Source organism: Cupressus sempervirens, chromosome 6 (assembly GCF_028749045.1).
Source record: "Cupressus sempervirens isolate cs-2001-9-10 chromosome 6, ASM2874904v1, whole genome shotgun sequence".
NCBI lineage: Eukaryota > Viridiplantae > Streptophyta > Pinopsida > Cupressales > Cupressaceae > Cupressus > Cupressus sempervirens.
In genome coordinates this window covers 303,596,301-303,615,281 of record NC_143123.1, presented here as the reverse complement: position 1 = coordinate 303,615,281, position 18,981 = coordinate 303,596,301, and the positions used below count along the sequence as shown (strand labels likewise).

At 35.9% G+C, this 18,981-nt stretch overlaps 1 protein-coding gene across 8 annotated transcripts in view; it reads right to left on the bottom strand.

Moving 5' to 3' along the window:
- Positions 1 to 18,620, bottom strand: part of LOC149552410 (Polynucleotidyl transferase, ribonuclease H-like superfamily protein) — a 252,443-nt gene extending 233,823 nt beyond the window's left edge. For 3 of the 8 annotated variants that reach the window (XR_016352920.1, XM_089787960.1, XM_089787964.1), the window contains exon 1: positions 18,514 to 18,620. Coding sequence is in view for 2 of the 8 variants with exons in the window: in XM_089787960.1 (XP_089644086.1) it covers positions 18,514 to 18,553 (40 nt within the window). In the remaining 6 variants the exon portion in view is untranslated. The other 5 variants (XM_089787962.1, XM_089787967.1, XM_089787961.1 and 2 more) reach the window with 3 other exon arrangements.
- Positions 18,621 to 18,981: the final 361 nt, after the last annotated feature.

Sequence of the window (18,981 nt, the reverse complement as noted above, 5' to 3'; positions counted from 1 at the left end):
CTACGTATTTCCCTTATTGTTCCAACTTGCTATCCACGTCGTATGCTTGATTATTCTTCTCCGATCTTACTATTGTAGTTGGTCTTCTGTGATTTTCAGACAGCAAATGCTTGCATAAAGATGTCCTCTTGTGCGTTGATACGTTTTGGTTTCTTCCTTTTATCCCCCGTTTAATGATACTCAAATCTCACTTTTGTATTTTACTAACAATGTTGATTGCACTGTTTGGGATTCAAGGGTGTGACTTTTCTAAGATCAATAGTATCCCTTCTTGAAAAAAGTGCAGTGTATACCTAAATGATTATTTGTTAACACAACTATTCGTAATGCTAAGTAACTTGGAGCTACGTATGTGATTTGATTGGCAGTATTGGCACGGTGGAAGCATCCATGTAATCTTCACAATTGACAAGATATATTCCATGTAACATTGATAAATTCCATGAGATAATAAACATTTATCCTAGTAAGTTTATTAATGTCTCTATCTAAACTACTACAATATTAGTTATCAACTAATAGTGTGACTGGAAATTTGATAATATCTATGAACTATGAATAATCAATGACAGACGACTACATTATTGTGGCATGTTATCTCCTAATCTTGAACATTAATTACCTTAATAATTGTTGCAATCACTCATATTGATTGCCATCGATTTCACCTTGTTGATGCCAACCATGATGAGAGGAGTATAGTCTTTAGTGTCTCCTAATAATAGTCAACAACATTTGCTCTCTGTTTACATTGACATAGAAGTGATAGAGAAAAATAATTGCTTCTTATTTAGTTATACAGTTGTGTCCTCCATTGATAATCTTGCTTGGAGAGCAGTATCATCTATATGCAATCTTCATGGTTATTAGTGAATGTGATATTTCCTTGTGCAATACTTTCCAAAGGATATCTTTATAATAACTTAATCAAACATCGTTGTAGTTGATCAGATTATTGTATTCTAATAGACTTAGTTCCCATGAGTATCTAAGAATAGTCTTCAATAATATTTATCAATAGTGTCATCTTGGGCAGATATATTGGGAAATTGGTTTCTTTAGGGGATATTAAAGGTTCATGGCCCACTTCTCATCCTCTTATTTGTTCCCATGAACAATTTGTGGATGATACAATTTTCTTGGCAAAAGCTGAGGTTAGGGAAGCAAGGAACCTCAAAAAGGCCCTTAATCTCTATTCTTCTGCATCAGGTCAATTGATTAACGAGAATAGGAGTTCATTGTATTTTATCAATAACCCTGTTTCGAGAGAAAGTAAGATAGCTAATATTCTTGGTTGCTCTATAGGATCTTTTTTCTTGTATTTATTTAGGACTCTCTCTAGGGCCAAATCCTTTGGATTCTTTTTGGGAAGATCTTATTAAGAAATTCAACAAGAAATTGGCAGGTTGGAAAGGTAATTTATTGACTCAAGCTGGAAAAATTACTCTTCTTAAGGCTTGTCTGCAAAGTATGCATACGTATGCTTTGAGTCTCTTTAGGATTCCAACTAAATACACTGATACTATTGACAAAATCCAAAGGAACTTCCTCTGGTTTGGTTTCTGAGGATAAGAAGAGAATGGCTTTAATTGCTTACGATCAAATTTGTAAACCTAAGCTAGATGGTGGTTTGGGGATCTAATCTGTTAAGAGTATGAATAAAGCTCTTCTTGCTAAGCAAGGTTGGAGAGTTTATCATGACAATAAGGAGTGGAGTCCTATTTGGAAACATAAATACCTCTTTGATGCTCCTTCTTTGGCTGACTTTCTTTCTTATCCTAATGTTTTATCTCCCTCTGCTATATGGGGAGTTGTTCAAGGATTAGGTATGTTAGGAGTATGAATAAAGCTCTTCTTGCTAAGCAGAGTTGGAGAGTTTATCATGACAATAAGGAGTGGAGTACTATTTGGAAACACAAATACCTCTTTGATGCTCCTTCTTTGCCTGATTTTCTTTTTTATCCTAATGTTTTATCTCCCTCTGCTATTTTGGGAGCTATTCAAGGAGCTAAAAATATTTTAATCAAAGGATGTATTTGGAAAGTGGGTAATGGGCAGAAGATCAGGCTTTGGGATGATGTGTGACTTCTGGATCATCCTCTGATTAAGGATTTTGAGAATAGAATTCTTGTTGATAGATGTAAAGACTTTTGGTATTTTTGTGGAGAATTACTGGATTAATAATGAATGGGTTAACCTAGTTGAAAGTAATATGTTTTTTTATAATATCTAGTTAATCTTGAATGCTTTTAGCCTAAATCCTCATATAAGAGGTTGTTTTAAAGTCTCTTATGTTTTTAGAACTAAGGAAAAGGGAATTAGACCTTTATGGAATAAAGTCTGGATTAAAGGTCTTATTTCTAAAATTAACATTTTTTTCTAGGTGTTGCTTCAGAATAAAATTTTAACCTGGGACAATTTGCAAAAAAAAGGGGTTTATGTGATTAACAGATGTTGCCTATGTAAAAGGGATTCTGAAGATAGGAATCATCTTTTCTTAAATTGCAATTACAGTCAAAAAGTGTGGAGTTATATCCTTATCTACTGGAATTTAGATTGGGTTCAGCAGAATAATATTGATCAGTGCTTCCAGAGTTGGACATGTCCTTCTAAGGTTAATATTGGTTTTCTGTGGAAATTACTCTACCCCATCTCTGGTGGGGAATCTAGAAAGAAAGAAATAATAGAATTTTTAGAAACAAAGAAATTCCTGAGTGGGTTCTTGGTCATAATATAATTAGAGCTATCAAAGAAAACTTCAATTCTCACAGAAAACTGAGTGATGATATCCAAATCAATAACTCTATGCAGACTAAAGGCTATAAAATCAAAATTGATGAGCAGAGGCAGAATGTAAAATGGGAATCTCCTCCTATGGGTTGGATTAAAGGTAACTTCGATGGTGTTGCTAAAGGCAATCCTAGCAAAGCTAGTTGTAGAGGGGTTTTGAGGGACCATACGAGTAGAATTGTTGATGCTATTGCCATGCCTATAGGGATTTCTACTAGCCATAAAGCTAAAGCTACTATGAGGCTAGTAGTGGATTCTAGTTATCGGAATCTTTAGATAGAAGGAGATTCACTTGACATTATTAACATGCTTAATAACAAGAGTCTGGTTACTTGGACAATTGAGGGAAGTATAATGGAAATCAAAAACCTTATTAATAAATTTGATAATGTTATATTCTCTCATATTTTTCGAAAGGGTAATTCAGTTGCTGATTGGATTGCCAACCAAGCGGTCTATAGGGAAAGCAAGTTGAGGTGGCAAACTAACCTATGCAAGGATGTCGAGCTGATGGTGATAGTTAATTATGACAGAACACATGCTAGAGAAGGAAAGATTTCCTAAGATTGGAAAATTTATGAAGAGGAGTGATGGGTTTACGAAGGACAGTTTGAGATTCCCTAGGAAGTACTTTTGCACTATTATGACTTGCGTTTGGCACGTAAGGTTAATAGCTCCTCAATAATCTTCAAAACTTTATTATTTTTTCTGGTTTTCGCTACTCTGGTGATTTGCAAGGGAAAACAAGTTTTTGAGATGGGAGGGGAACCTAAAAAGCAAGAGCCGAGCAATTGCAGGGTATGGAAGGCAAAGGCATCTATGTGGGAGATTTTGCAGAAAGGAAAAGTGATGACCTACATTGAGAGACTCCATGGGTATAAACCTCACACTACAAATGCCTTCTTTAAAAACTGGTTTGAAGATAGGGTCACTTTGCATGGGGTCATGGTGAAATTGACTGACGAATTTATTGCTGAGATTACGGGGCTTCCAATGAATGCGGCTTTTAAGAAATTTCCAAAGACGGAAGATGAAGAGAAGAATTTGGAGGAAAATGGCGACTTTTACGAACTGAAACAAATAAAGGTTATCTAGAGGGACATGTTGTCATGTATCCATGAGTATTTTATTCTTGATGGTAGGGCTAAGAGAGTCCACAAATTTCACTTTGTTTTCCTAAATCATTTTAAGAACAAAGATAGGATTTCCTTTCCGTTTTTTCTTAAATACTCTCTGCTTCAAAGCCTTTATGCTCATAGGAAGAAAGAGTCATGTCCTATGCTTCATGAAGGTTTAATATTACTTATTGAAAACTTTTGTAAAACTAAGGCTATAAAGCCCTCTCTGGTACTGGAGAAGAGGAAAGGGTTTGGTAATGATCCCCACTCTAAGAGAATAAAGGTTTAAGAAGGGACTAGTGATAGCAAGAAGGATTTCAAATGGGAGAGGACTACGAAAAATGTTGAGGAAGTCACAGAATTTGAGAATTTTGCTAATGATGAGAAAACAGAAATGGGGGATCTTAGTTCTAACTTGGACGGTTACTCTGGGAGCAAAGGGGTGTCGATTGGTAAAGATAATGTAGAGGGAAGTAAGGATAGAAATACTGATTCAAATGTTGGGTCGGAAGCCCTCGGGGAGGATGAAGAAAAACAAAGTGATCACCCTTCTCAAATAAAGAGTAATACCAATAAGGAGAAAATGGAGGAGGAGGATACTAGTAAGGAAATTGAGGATAAAGGCCCTACTAGTAAGGACAATAGCCAAAGTAAAGAAGAGAAGGAAGAGAGGACGGAGAAGTTGGATATCAATACTATGACTACTGCGATTGATTCTAAGCCTAGGGCTGCAGTAGACAGGAGGGATGACTCTCACAATGCAAAACTTTCCTTTCTTCATACTGCTAAGCTTAAAGCGGAGACTTCCCTTCAAGGTGATTCTTGGTTGTATAATGAAATTATGGTTCTCAAGAAGAAAATGGGGGTTATGCAGAAAGATTTGGACGTTGAACGCACTAAGAGAGCTAAGATAGAAGTGCAAATTGGTGACATCCCTAAAAAGCTTAAAGAATATGAGTAGGAGCTTCGTAACTTAATTAAGGAAAGTCGTCAAAAAATGGAACAGGTCACTTCTAGTCTGTGTGCTGCGGCGGCTAGTCTGAACAAGAAGGTAATGAGGAGATAATGTCTCCTAGTAATGCAGGGATGGGGAGTCTAGGAGGACCTAGTAAGAGAATGAGGCAAAGCATGAGGAAAAAGGTTGCAAAGGCTCTTGAGGCTCCTATTCTTACTCCGGTTGACATAATCCAGAGTACTACAGAAGCAGGTAAAGAGGTGGCGAACATTATCAAAAAGTTGTTGCAGGTTCTGGTTGTGGAGCAAGTGTGCTGGTTGTTGGTTTGGGCGATTTTTCAAGTTTTTACTTTTTTCTTTATATCTTGTTTAAACTCTAGGTTCCAGGTCCTTGTAAAACTTGGTTGCTTTTTATAGTTTAAGCTTTTGGTTTCAAGTCCCTGTAAATCCTAGTTTCGATGTTTAAAACTTTACATTTCAGGTCCTTGTAAAACTTGGTGGTGTTTTAATGTTTATCTTTAGTTTTTTGTAAAGGGTTTGTTTTGGGTCCCTTCAAAACTTGTTTTTACCTTAATCTAAAAGTATATAGTTAAATTATTTAATTATTTATTTAAATGTTAATTTTTGATAAAATCTTACTATTTTAAAATTATTTATCATCAAATTTCATATCCAAACAGGGATATCACATATTCATATTATTGCTCCTGCTTCTTCACTTGCAAATGCTAAAGATCTTGGCAGAATATCAAACTAAAGACAAAAACACTTAAATTATTGAATGCCTGAAGAAATGTCATCTCATGAAACACAATGACTATGTGGTTTGAGAAAAGTAGATTTATTGAAAATCTTTCAAATGGATGTAAGCCAATACCACAATATTTGTTGAATGTCCTCTCTACCCAAGCACAATGGAATTTCACATCAGGTATGGGCATGCATCAAAATATATGATGAATTGTTTGACAGAATGCTTGGCCAAAAGAGAAATAAAGACAAATGCAATGATTAGAAAAATATGAATAGGATAATTAGCGTGGAAATAAAAGAGGGCAACTATATTGTTTTACATACTGTCATCTCACAGAATGCATGATTGTAGAAGATGATGGAAGTATAAAGAAAGCAACATATTCAGATGACGCTGCACTTTTCCGAAGCACACAAAGACTGCCTGAGCGTGAAGCAATTGGTTTATGGAAGCAATTACAAATGTTTCAAATCCAGCAGCTATCACAAGGCGATTTCTTATGCAAGCTGAAACAGGAATCTCTAAGCACAACAACAGTACAAATAGTGCAACCATTGAAAATGATGTGTAAGACGTAGATGCCCTTTTTGATGTGTTTCGAGAAGGTGATGAATATGCATATGACTGTGATGACTATGTTGATGAAGCAGCCTGGGAAAATGAAGATTGAAGTGAGGCCCAACAACAAAAGTAAGAAAGTTTCATTAATATTGATTCGCATATCCTATCTACTCCAATGATTGCAGATATCGATAATGATGGTGCCATTATAGTTTTTTATCTTGATATGAAACAAGTAGAATGGACCAATCAATTGGATCTTTGCACACACTCTGAAAGTTTTGTGCCCATATTTACACTTCTCGTGCGGTGGTTGATCTGGACGTTGACAGAAATTTATGCAAGCAAATACTGAAGTCAAAATCTCTTGTGGGGGCATCTAAAGAGCAAAATGGAGGAGTATTGAACATCCCTATTCAAAAGAAAACGCACACGTGGACCATGGGACCAACAATCAATGTATAGCGAACAAAGACAAAAGAAGGAAGCTATCGCATAGAAAAGGATAGAGTTTACACATAAAGAAACGATGGCTTAGAAATTGACTGGGCAACTAAAACCATGCATACGCAATCAACACTATACACTGCCAAGGAAGGAAGATAACGATGCGACTTCACTCATCTACAAAACACAAAACTCCATCTCCAACGATAATGAACATGTGGAAGTACAATTTCCTAAGGCCCGAACAAGTGACAGGATACGTGAGGAGTTTCAACGGAGAATCTGAGAAATCCACTAGTATTACTGTGATATCGCGAGGCAAGTTTGAAACGACTCTGTTCATATGCAGGTTGTCCAATATGTAGCCGAAACAGATCGAACTTTGACTTGCTAGTTTCCAATTTCCATTTGATAGCTTAAAACATCATTGCCAAAATTGATAAAATAATTGTCGATGGGATTTGATATTAAATTGTTATAGTATTCAGCTAACAAAGTCAATAAGTTTCTATTCTAAAAGGGTACAATGGTTTATAGAATATCTTGCATCTTTCTATCCACTTATAAATGGAGATTTCTTAAGAAGCAAAAAAAAAAAACATATTCAAGAAGGAGAAGCAATACAATCATTATTAAAAAAAATATTCAAATCTTGTGAGGAACATGGATTAAAAAAGCATGGCTTTTATGATGTCCACATCTTTCCGAATGCTAAAGGATTCTTCATACTAAAGTTTGAAAGTGCTAAAGATAGGAAGACTATTATGTCTGATAACAGTTTTTCATGGCAGAACAGATATCCACTTATGGCCAAACTGTGGCATATGAATTTTGATCCACTTACAGAATCCTTTAATAGGGTTCCTATCTGGGTCCGGCTTCCGAATCTCCTGATGCATCTATGGCTAGATTCGGTTTTCGAAACTATTGGGGATGCTATAGGTGATTTTTTATATGTGGACTGAGACACTTCTGATATTCTCCATTCAACATGTGCACGAATTCTTGTAGAGATTGATGTTTCTAAGGGCCTTCCTAAGAAGATTTGTTTGGATTCCTTGAGGGGTTCGTGGACCCAAATGTTGGATTACGAAGGTATACCTTTTTGCTGTAGAAAATGTCATATGACAGGTCACATTGCTGCTTGTTGTGCTGCTATGAAGACCAAATCAAGGCGACCACCTTCCTGGTGGTCAAGAGCCTCTTCTGAGCACTATACGGTGCTTAAGTCCATGGATGTGCCCCTGGAACCTATGAATGACTCTCCCCCTGCGGACGATTCCCCTGCTAACAAACATTTGGGGCCAGCGATAGCAAAGGAAGTTTGGACTTTTGGTCTGGACTCTGTTCCCTCTCCTGCCCTTGCCCCTGTATCGGATGCTCTTCCTGGTCCTGTTGGGGGCCAGTCATCCACAGGCTCTCCTAGGGAGATTGTTGTTGCTTCTGCTTCCCCTAGCTTCCACTGTTCAGTTTCTTCTGGGTATTGGATTGTTGAGGCAACAAAGGTGGAGGATGGTTGGACTACGGTAAAAAGAAAGAAATCTAAGCCCGCTGCTCCTCCTTTAGAAATGAATCTCCGGTCGTGCAAGGGAGGCTCTAAATCAAAGGGAAAATAGTGAGCTCCCTTGTATTGACTGGTTTTTTGGAGGCTGATCTCTCAGTTCGGTTTTTAGCCTCCTAGCTGGTTGATTGGTTTTGGCGAGTGATAGGCTTTTCTGTCACTGTGGTTACCCTTTGTTTGGGGGCTGACCGGTTCCTCCTATGTCTGTTGTACTTTTGCATCTGCGCTTATTGAAAATCTTTAGATTTGTACAAGGTTTCAAGCACCCTTCAAAACTTGTTTTTCTTAATAAAAAACATATATAATATTTTAATGATTAATAAAAGGTCCTTTTTTTGTTTATGTTTATCTGAGGCAAAAAATTATAGTGTGGATTTGTCCTTTATGATCAATTATAAGATTATCAAATTATTTTGCCAAAGCTTTTGTATTGGATTTTTTCGTATTCTTTGTTCAACAATCAAGGATACTGTGAAATAAATAGGTGTTTCCTTATTTCTGTTTAATTGGACTTCCAGTCGAAGAAGTTAAATTCCTTTGAGACTAACAGAGAATTGCATATAAGATTTGTCTTTTGCAAAGAACAAGATGTAATTGAAGATATTTAAAAAAATATTGTCTCATAAAGTTGTACATAATAACCTTGTTGTAATTGATTCCGTTGCCCAGATAGCACTGGTCTTTTAAAATCATTAAAATATAGTTATTGACTTTATAGTTGAAGTCAGTAATCTATATACTTCCTTCTTGCAAGCATCAAATCAATTATTGAAATCCTTACATTAACATTCAATCATTTCAAGCAATCACATAACAGCATATTGATTGAGTTTGAGAACCTTGCCAACCTAAGAATTCACAAAGATTTAAATTCACTATAGAAAAGCTTTAAACTAGGCAATCAGGTTTGAAGTGAAGATCTACCTGCCTAGGTGTAGCAAACTCTGAAGTGCAAGGGAATTTGGATTATTCTCATTCGTTGGCCAAAACTGATTGGGTGATCCTATAGGAGAATTGGCAAAACACCTGGATTTCCAATCTGTGGTTTCAAGTTTCGCTGATCAAAATCAGATATCAGTTGTATCAGTTTGTTTGGAAGCATATTCTACTAGAAGCAAGAACCTAGAAGATCAGCACAATCAACATGTTCCTCGAAAGAGGTGGCGACTATTCGATAAAGATTTCAGTTGGTAGCTCTGCTCAAGGAGAAGACTCAGAAGGAAATGATTTGATTACCTAACAGGAAGAATATGTATAATGAACAGGAAGGGGATCAATGTTACATCATGGAGGAAGCACACATACCCCACTTAGATGCATTTTTCAACTTGGAAAAATATGAAGGTGAATCCGTAGGGTGAATATTTATCACGAAATGTCTTCAGATATCATGCCTCCACACAAGGAACTCATAAAAAAAATTCGCGAGTTGGGAATCTCGCTAGACAACCCTAACTTGAAGTTTATTTTTCAAGTATTAGAAGATAATGAAGATAGAGAAGGGGAGGCTTATGATCAGGTTAAACAAAGCCTTGTGCTTGATGGCAATCTCAGTGATGACGAAGAAGATCCAAATTACATATCTCTTTTGAATGCATTTTTGAACTTGGAGAAACAAGAAGATGAATCTGCAGTACAATTCTTCATAAGGATATTTAATGTTCATCAAGAAATGCCTTCAGAATCCAAACCTCCATCCTCTGATCTTTTCAACAAAATGCGTGAATTAGGCCCCTTATATGATCATTTGTTCCTTATGTTTCTCAACCATATAGATGAAGAACTGACTGCAGAAGAGAATGAATGCAGGACTGAACTAATATATGAGTCAAGTAAGGTTTCGGATTTGAATGGAGAAGACTTTTTTGGACAGTCTGAGGAGAGATTTTTCCATGATGATAATGACATCAAATATCAGTGAAAGTGAAAATGAGGAAGAGGATTCTCTCAATGTGGAAGAGATTTCAGCCTTGTTAGAAATAGAATATCATAAACATATTGAGAGAAACGGTCCAAATTTTTTCTCAATCCACCACATTAAACAAGTTAATGGATCAGTGTATATTCAAGGGGTACTAGATGAAAAAGAAGAAAATTCCTAGGAATCAAATTGTGGAGATGAAAATAGAACAGCATGCGACATATGAATAGAAGGAAGTTTCAGATAGAAGTTCTTATGGAGATATACCCGAGATCTCTATGTTTTTTAATCTTTTTTTTTTGAAGAGGATCTTCTATGCAATCAAGTCTATCAGCATAATGATGAAGATAGCAGTCCTAATTTTGAAGATGAAATTCACGATATGCATTCAGAAGGTGAGACATTTTTCAGTTCATCCTATGAGCCAGAAGTACATCAAATATGTGAAGATGAGATGGAATCAACCGGACATAATGGGGAGAACATGTTGAAAAATAGTGCTGAAAGTTTTCCAAATATCCTATCTAATTAGATTCTTGATAAAACTGAATTTCCTAAAGGTGGGCTATCTTCAAAACCTTTTTATGATGAGAAACAGCATGTGGAATATGAAGATGGAGCAGGTTATGTGCAAGAAAACAACCAAGCTAAGAGGACTCATTCTGATGTGAGTATGACTTCCATTGAATGATTCAAGAGATCTTCTACCCAGCAAAGAATGCATTGATGAAGCAAAAGAAATGAGTATTGTCTATAAAGGTGATTCACCTTGTACAGGTCTGAGATATGGGCAACGGATTATGGTGATGAAGCAAAAGCATGCCATGATTAGCAGGTTCAAAGTGTTACATGATCAGAATCGGGTGTTTAATAGAGGAAAGCAGTGTTCACTTTTGCGGGGGCCTGGGGCCACCCAATTTCACTTTGCAGATTGAATATGGTCTGCTTCACCTAGAGAACGCTGGGATACTCATTATGCCCACAAGGAGAATATGTCCCTAACAAGAGCCACTGATGGAGTCCTACATTATTGTAAACATTTAGGGCCTCCATTTGAGATTACTATTAAAAATATATATGTGATTAGATATGAGCATTCAATAAGATGGAAAGTAGTTGAATTAACAGGTGAAACTGTTATTGATTTGAAATCACTTGAGAGATGTCAGATTGTTACAAGTATACCTAGGAAATGGGAAACTCTATCTTGCAAATGCAAACAACATAAACAGGTTCAGCAAGTCAACTTATTTATTGTAGATGAACATCATTTAATTGAGGGAGAGAGTAATCCCATCTTGGAAGTAATAGTTTCTGGATTGAAGCATATCCCAAGTCAATTTTGGAAACTGTATTCATATTGTTGTTTCTACTTCACTTGCAAATGCTAAAGATCTTGGCAGAATATCAAACTGAAGACAAAATCACTTAAATTATTGAATGCCTGAAGAAATGTCATCTCATGAAACGCCATGACTCTGTGGTTTGAGGAAAGTAGATTTATTGAAAATCTTTCAAATCGATGTAAGCCAATACCACAATATTTGTTGAATGTTCTCTCTGCCCAAGCACAATGGAATTTCACAGCAGGTACGGTCATGCATCAAAATATATGATGAATTGTTTGACAGAATGCCTGGCCAGAAGAGAGATATTAACAAATGCAATGATTAGAAAAATATGAATAAGATAATTAGTGTGGAAATAAAAGAGAGCAACTATACTGGTTTACATACAGTCATCTCACAGAATGCATGATTGTAGAGGAGGATGTTAGTATAAAGAAAGCAACATATTCAGATGAAATTGCAATTTTTCCAAGCACACAAAGACATTCTGGGCATGCAGCGATTGGTTTATGGAAGCAATTACAAATGCTTAAAATCCAGCAGCTATCACAAGGCAGCTTCTTATGGAAGCTGAAACAGAAATCTCTAAAGAACAACAGTGCAAATAGTGCAACCGTTGAAAATGATGTGGAAGACATAGATGCCCTTTTTGATGTGTTTCGAGAAGGTGACCAATATACATATGAATGACAACTACGTTGATGAAGCAGCCTAGGAAAATGAAGATTGAAGTGAGGCCCAACAACAAAAGGAAGAAGGTTTCGTTAATATTGATTCCCATATCCTATCTACTCCAGTGATTGCGGATATCGATAATGATGGTGCCATTGTGGTTTTTAATCTTGATAAGAGGCAAGTAGAATGGACTAGTCAATTGGATCTTTGCACACACTCCGAAAATTCCGTGCCCATATTTACACTTCTCCTACAGTGGTTGATCTGGATGTTGATGGCAATCTATGCAAGCCAGTACTGAAGTCAAAATCTCTGACAGGGGCATCTAAAGAGCAAAATGGAGGAGTATTGAACATCCCTATTCACAAGAAAACACACACGTGGACCATGGGACCAACAGTCAGTGTATAGCGAACAAAGACAAAAGAAGGAAGCTATTGCATAGAAAAGGACAAAGTTTGCAGATAGAGAAATGATGGCTTATAAATTGACTGGGCAAGTAAAACCATTTATATGCAGTCAACACTATACACCGCCAAGGAAGGAAGGTAACATTGCAACTTCACTCGTCTACAAAACATGAAACTCCATTTCCAGCAATAATAATGGACATGTGGAATTGCAATTTCCTGAGGCGCAAACAAGTGACTGGACACGTGAGGAGTTTCAATGGAGAGTCTGACAAATCTGCTAGTATTAGTGTGATATTGCAGGGCAAGTTTGAAAGGACTCTGTTCATATAGAGGATGTCCAGTACGTAGCCGGGACAGATCAAACTTTGACTCATTATTTTCCAATTTCCATTCGATACCTTAAAACATCATTGCCAAAATTGATAAAATAATTGTCGATGGGATTTGATATTGTTATCGTATTCGGCTAACAAAGCCAATAAGTTTCAGTCCTGAAAGGGTACAATGGTTTAGAGAACATCTTGCATCTTTCTATCCACTTATAAATGAGAGATGTCTTAAGAGGCAAAAAAAACATATTCGAGAAGGAGAAGCAATACAATCATTATAAAAAAATATTCAAATTTTGTGAGGAATATGGATTAAAAAATCATGGCTTTTAACATGTACTAATATATATAATATTTTAATGATTAATAAAAGGTCCTTTTTAGTTTATGTTTATCTGAGGCAATGAGATTAAAATTATAGTGTGGATTCGTCCTTTATGATTAGTAAGAAGATTACTGAATTATTTTGCCAAAGCTTTTGCATTCGATTTTTCCACATTCTTTGTTCAATAATCAGGGATACTGTGAAATAAATAGGCGTTTCCTCATCTTTGTATAATTGGACTTCCAGTCGGAGAAGTTAAATTCCTTTTGGACTAACAAAGAATTGCATATAAAATTTGTCTTTTGCAGAGCACAGGATGCAATTGATGATATTTTTAAAAATATTGCCTCATGAGGTTGTACATAATAATCCTTGTTGTAGTTGACTTTGTTGCCCGGATAAGTAGAGGCAGTGGTCTTTTAAAATCATTGAAATATAGTTATTCGATTTATAGTTGAAGTCAGTAATCTATATACTTCCTTCTTGCAAGCATCAAATCAAATATTAATAACCTTACATAAACATTCTATCATTTCAAGCAATCAGATAACAGCATATTGATCAAGTTCGAGGACCTTGCGGACCTAAGAATTCACAAAGATTTAAATTCGCTATAGAAAAGCTTTGAACCAGGCGATTAGGTTTGAAGTGAAGGTCTATGTGCCTAGGTGTAGCATAGCCTGAAGTGCATGGGAATTTGGATTATTCCTATTCGTTGGCTAGAAGTGATTGGGTGATCCTATAGAAGAATTGGCAAAACTCCTGGATTTCCAATCTATGGTTTTGGTAACCAACAGTAGTGTCGGCCCATTTGTAATCCTTTGGGAAAGTACTTGAAGCCCATTTGTAAGGCCGAATTCAATATAGAAGTGGCCATGGCAAATTTGATGTTTTCTTGTATTTGCGAATTCTAGTTGGAATTCAACATTGTTGCAGTTTCGTAGGTGCAAGATCCTCCCTATTGTGTATTTGCAATAATCCTGGCCATAACTACTCACCCTAGCCTGCCATTGGAGATATTGCTTCAAATATTTCACTTTGTACTTCATTGTCGAGTCTATCTCTACAGTGTGGAAATATGATTATAAATATCTAGCTCTTGGCCATTCAATGTTGATGGTGTATACTTTGTGTTGACGATTCACTCTTGTATTTGCAATAATCTTATGACAAAGGAATTATCTATGAGGATCATTCAATAGAAGTAACATTGTCATACGAAGAGAGTGGAAGTGTATCGAAGAGTGTCGAGTACCGTTTATTGACAGCTGAAGGTGTTGAAGGTACTTTTACCTCGAGTATTTCCCTTGGATACTTCCATCGAGTACTTTTCCCTCAGGTACTTCCCTATGGTATTTTCCCTCGAGTACATCATAGTGATATACGGTGTGCAGTGGAAATCCAAGTAGCATGGGGTTGGGTACATTATATACAATCAAATTCACTTACAAGTGGACATGTGAATGACATTTAATGCATTAACACAATGAATTTATTGGTTCATCCTCAAAAGGATATTAGTTCATCATGAAAAGGATAATTATTTCAAAGCAATGTAATATTCTTATTGGATAACATTAAACGATTTTAAGCGCTTGTTGTAAAAACCCTAATTAGGGCTTCATCAAATTACCTTGGCCATTGATTCTAATCAATCTACACCCTCCTTTGTAACTAAGAGGTATATAAACGGTAAGGCCTCCTCAATTGTAATGGATTAGTTAGAGTAGAGTAGGAGTAGGAGAAGGAGACAGGAAAATGTTACCAAGTTTATGTTGAAGTTAAAAAATAATTTTCATTGAAAAATTTGGTGGATTCTTGTGTGTAGCTTCTAGATTTTGCATAATTTCTACTCATCAAGTTCTGGTTAAAGTTTATTGATTGAAATGGAGAAATGTGAAGATGAGTGATGAATTTCGTATCTATACCTTTTGTTGCTTGTTGCTTGCAAGTTTCGGTGTAAGGTTAGTTTGAACTTGATTAAATGGTAAGCTTGAATGTGGATTCTCATTTGGATTGTGCCAATATTGAGTACTTAGAAGACTGATTACAATATGAAAATCTTTTGCAATTCCTTTAAATATTGCAAAAGGAATATTTGAACAAGTTTTGGTTAAAGTTTATTGATTGAAATGGAGAAATGTGAAGATGAGTGATGAATTTCGTATCTATACCTTGTGTTGCTTGTTGCTTGCAAGTTTCAGTATAAGGTTAGTTTGGACTTGATTAAATGGTAAGCTTGAATGTGGATTCTCATTTGGATTGTGCCAGTATCAAGTATTCAGATGACTGATTACAATATGAAAATCTTTTGCAATTCCTTTAAATATTGCAAAAACATGAAAATCTTCCGCAATTCCTTTAAATATTGCTTCATCTTCGTGTAGTTGTTTCATTTGGTGAAGTAAAGCTTGGTTATAGGAATTCACCCATCTAAGTATCATCCATTGATATTATTGTCCGTAGGAATAGAGTAGATTTCCTAACCCTTCAATCCTTGTTATAGTTATTTGAACTCAAGTTAGCATTCCAAGCTATAGCCAATTTGAGGAGAAGAATTGATAAAGTCTAGGAAGAATAGCACAAGTCCCCACATGATTACTAGCATATGACACCATTAAACTAAGTTACATCTTAAATGAAGTCGCATGTTTGCATTGTAAACCTTGGGTTTCCTTCACTTATCACAAAATTGCCATATTGTTTAGCATTTGGAATTTCCTTGCTCAAGAAAAGATAGAATACTTGGTATTTTATTCTAAATGTTGAAGTGATCACAAAACTCACATCAACAAGATATTACCTCTGGAGAGCATCTATAGATTAGAACAGAGAAAGGGGTGAGTTGACATCAGAGGGGCAGAAGCAAACCTGAAGGGAGAGATTACTCTTCCTTCGTTGTGTGTGTTTGCTGTTATATCTAATAATTTACATACATAAAGTAAGAATAAAGATGGTAATACATACCATATATAGGAGTGAAATATGTCTATTTTCTGATGAAGTTATTAAAAAGAAGAAGACCAAAGATGGTTGGCCAAGAATTTCAATTCATTCAACTATACCATGCTACCTTCCTTGATGATACACAACATATTTAAAAGACTTGACAGTTGCCAAGAGGAACGCAACCATCAACCAACCAACACAACTACCCGAGACTGACAACAAACTTAATATGGACAATTGGAACATTTATAGATAGCCAATACGATTAAACATAACAATAGGCATGGTTTGCTTACTACAATGTGTCATTTGGCACCAGCACAACAAAGGGATAAAAGGCAGAGCTTATATTGGCATCATTCCAGTCCAAACAAGCTGTGGGATAGGTCTATTGTGTAACTTGGGGCTGCATTCTCAGTAATCAGATTACAGAATCTATAGTTGAGCACTTCCTAAGACGGGAAACTACACTCCTCAACTCTGTAAGGTCCAATTAATAACATTGGAAGTCTATTGTTATCTCAAATTTTATGTCTCCATTGCATGGTTTAATCACCAATTCCCGGAAATATAAAACACTGAAACACTAAATGGAATGGAAATGATATCTGGATATCAGTATGATCTGTGTTTTGGATATCTAAAAACATCCAAATTTATGCACACTGATTGAGATAGTTTTTATTTGCAAATAAATCTGATAAGATTGGTTGACGATATTTCAATATAAAGAAAAACCAATGTAATGTCAAAACACTTGAAAGGGGTGGCCTCCATGATCAAAATACAAGAATAAAAATTTCAGCTTACAACTTATAATGGTCCAGAAGAGCATTCATCTTCCTTATTTTTTAGAAATAATCAAGGAAGGTCGCCCTGAGGATTTAATTAGAGCTGATAAACGAATAAATTTAAGGTTAAGTGTGCCACAAGTGCTTAACATCATTACACTTAGGAAGACAATTATTAGGGGCATAATAGAGAGGCTATGGGGTTAAAGGGTGGGAGACAACAATGAGCATAGTATGCATCCTGCTTGGAAAACCTATTCATCTCACCTGTTGTGGAAGATGGTGAGGACAAGAGACTAAGGAGTATCTATATGGAGGAAACAAATCTATGGAAATGTAAATAAATTGAAGACAAACTATCTCCAAATACCTACAGTTGTCTTCTAAGGAAAACAATGGAAAAAACCTCTCCAAAAAACAATGGTATAAATATGGATATACCTCCTATACATAGACTGATCACCTATAGTATATATATGGATATATCTCCTAACATAGACTAAATCGCCTATGGACCTGAGATTGTGAAGACAAAAGAATTACCTTAAAGGCATTCTCAAGATAAAGACATTGGGCACCACATTAGTGCAAATTTGCCTTTATTGCAATTTGGACATGCCAATTTCCCTGATCGTAGGTATATTTCTATTATCGCTTAAAAAACATTAGTGCATATTTTCAGTCTATAGCAATTCGGACATGCCAAGTTGATTGGTTATAGGTCCATATCTATTATCCCTCAAAGTTAGCAATTTATGGAGTGGTTCTTAAGTGAAGTTATAGTTGGAAAGCTTACGTACATCCTTTGTATCTGTGTTCCAAAATCAACAGTCCTACACTGTGGTATGATACATTGAACCTAATCTAACTTGTACAATAGAAAATAAACCTGAGATATAGTCACCGTAAGTGTATGCATTCATATTGTACAAACAACAAAGCGAGCTACCCTCTGTTACCAATAAATCAGAAAAGAATTTGCATTTTCTGATACAATAGTCTTTGTTTTGGACCATGAATGGAGGAAACATTTGATTCTAACAATCACATGTTTAATCATGATAATGCCTGCCCTAAATACACTCACACACTCAAAAGACCCTGTACTAGGACGCCAAACCTCTGACCCATAAAAAAGAGTCAATTAAATGACTGTCTTGAAAAGGCCCAATCTTGGAGCATATTTATTGAAGTACATGAAAGCATTGATACTCAAAAATGGAAAGAGGAATACCTGCCTACAAAATCGCAATTAAAAATCAAGCTTTAGACTGAGAAATGGACCTGTAAACAAGTACACTTTTAAAAATCAAGCATACAGAGAGCACTCGTAGTGGTTTCGATTACGATGATCTTAGCTTTGCCTCGTTTAACCACTACCTAGCAACACTTGTAGAATAAGAACTTGCTGAAGAAGAGAAAAATGCACAGCTTTACATCACAACAGTAACAGCAACTGTGTAGATTTCACTATTTGTAACCCATTTTTTAAGGCCCGTCAGTTCAACTCGAAAGATAAACTGAACATAACACGAGTATGATAAAATCGAAAAGAAAAAGCAAGTAGAGATCTCACAGGCATCCGCAACGACTATAAATAACTGGCCGACAGACATGAGGGGCTTTAAGTTTATTTTTACTAAGAGGGTGATTTCCTGAAAAAGAAATTGTTTTGGCAATGGGATTAGTAAACTAGAGGAAAATAAAGGGATTATAAATTGTCCCACTATCTTAATAATAATAATATTTTTTTAAGTTATTTGTTTAATATCTAATTTCAAAAAAATGACTTTGGTGAAAAATAAGATTTTTAACTTATTTTCCTTACACACAATCATTGCGTTGAAGTTTAAAATTTTTTAACTTCGTTAGACTTCAAAATTCATGGGATCACTTCCATTAAAATATTTTTAAAAGTCAATGGGCCTTTGGTCTACTGGTGAAGTTGAACAGCGCACAAAGAGCCCACTAGGGATCAAGTCTTGTTGAGTGCAAGGATAAGGTCAGAATCGTGCCCTGGGTGATTTTGACAGCCTAGATGCCC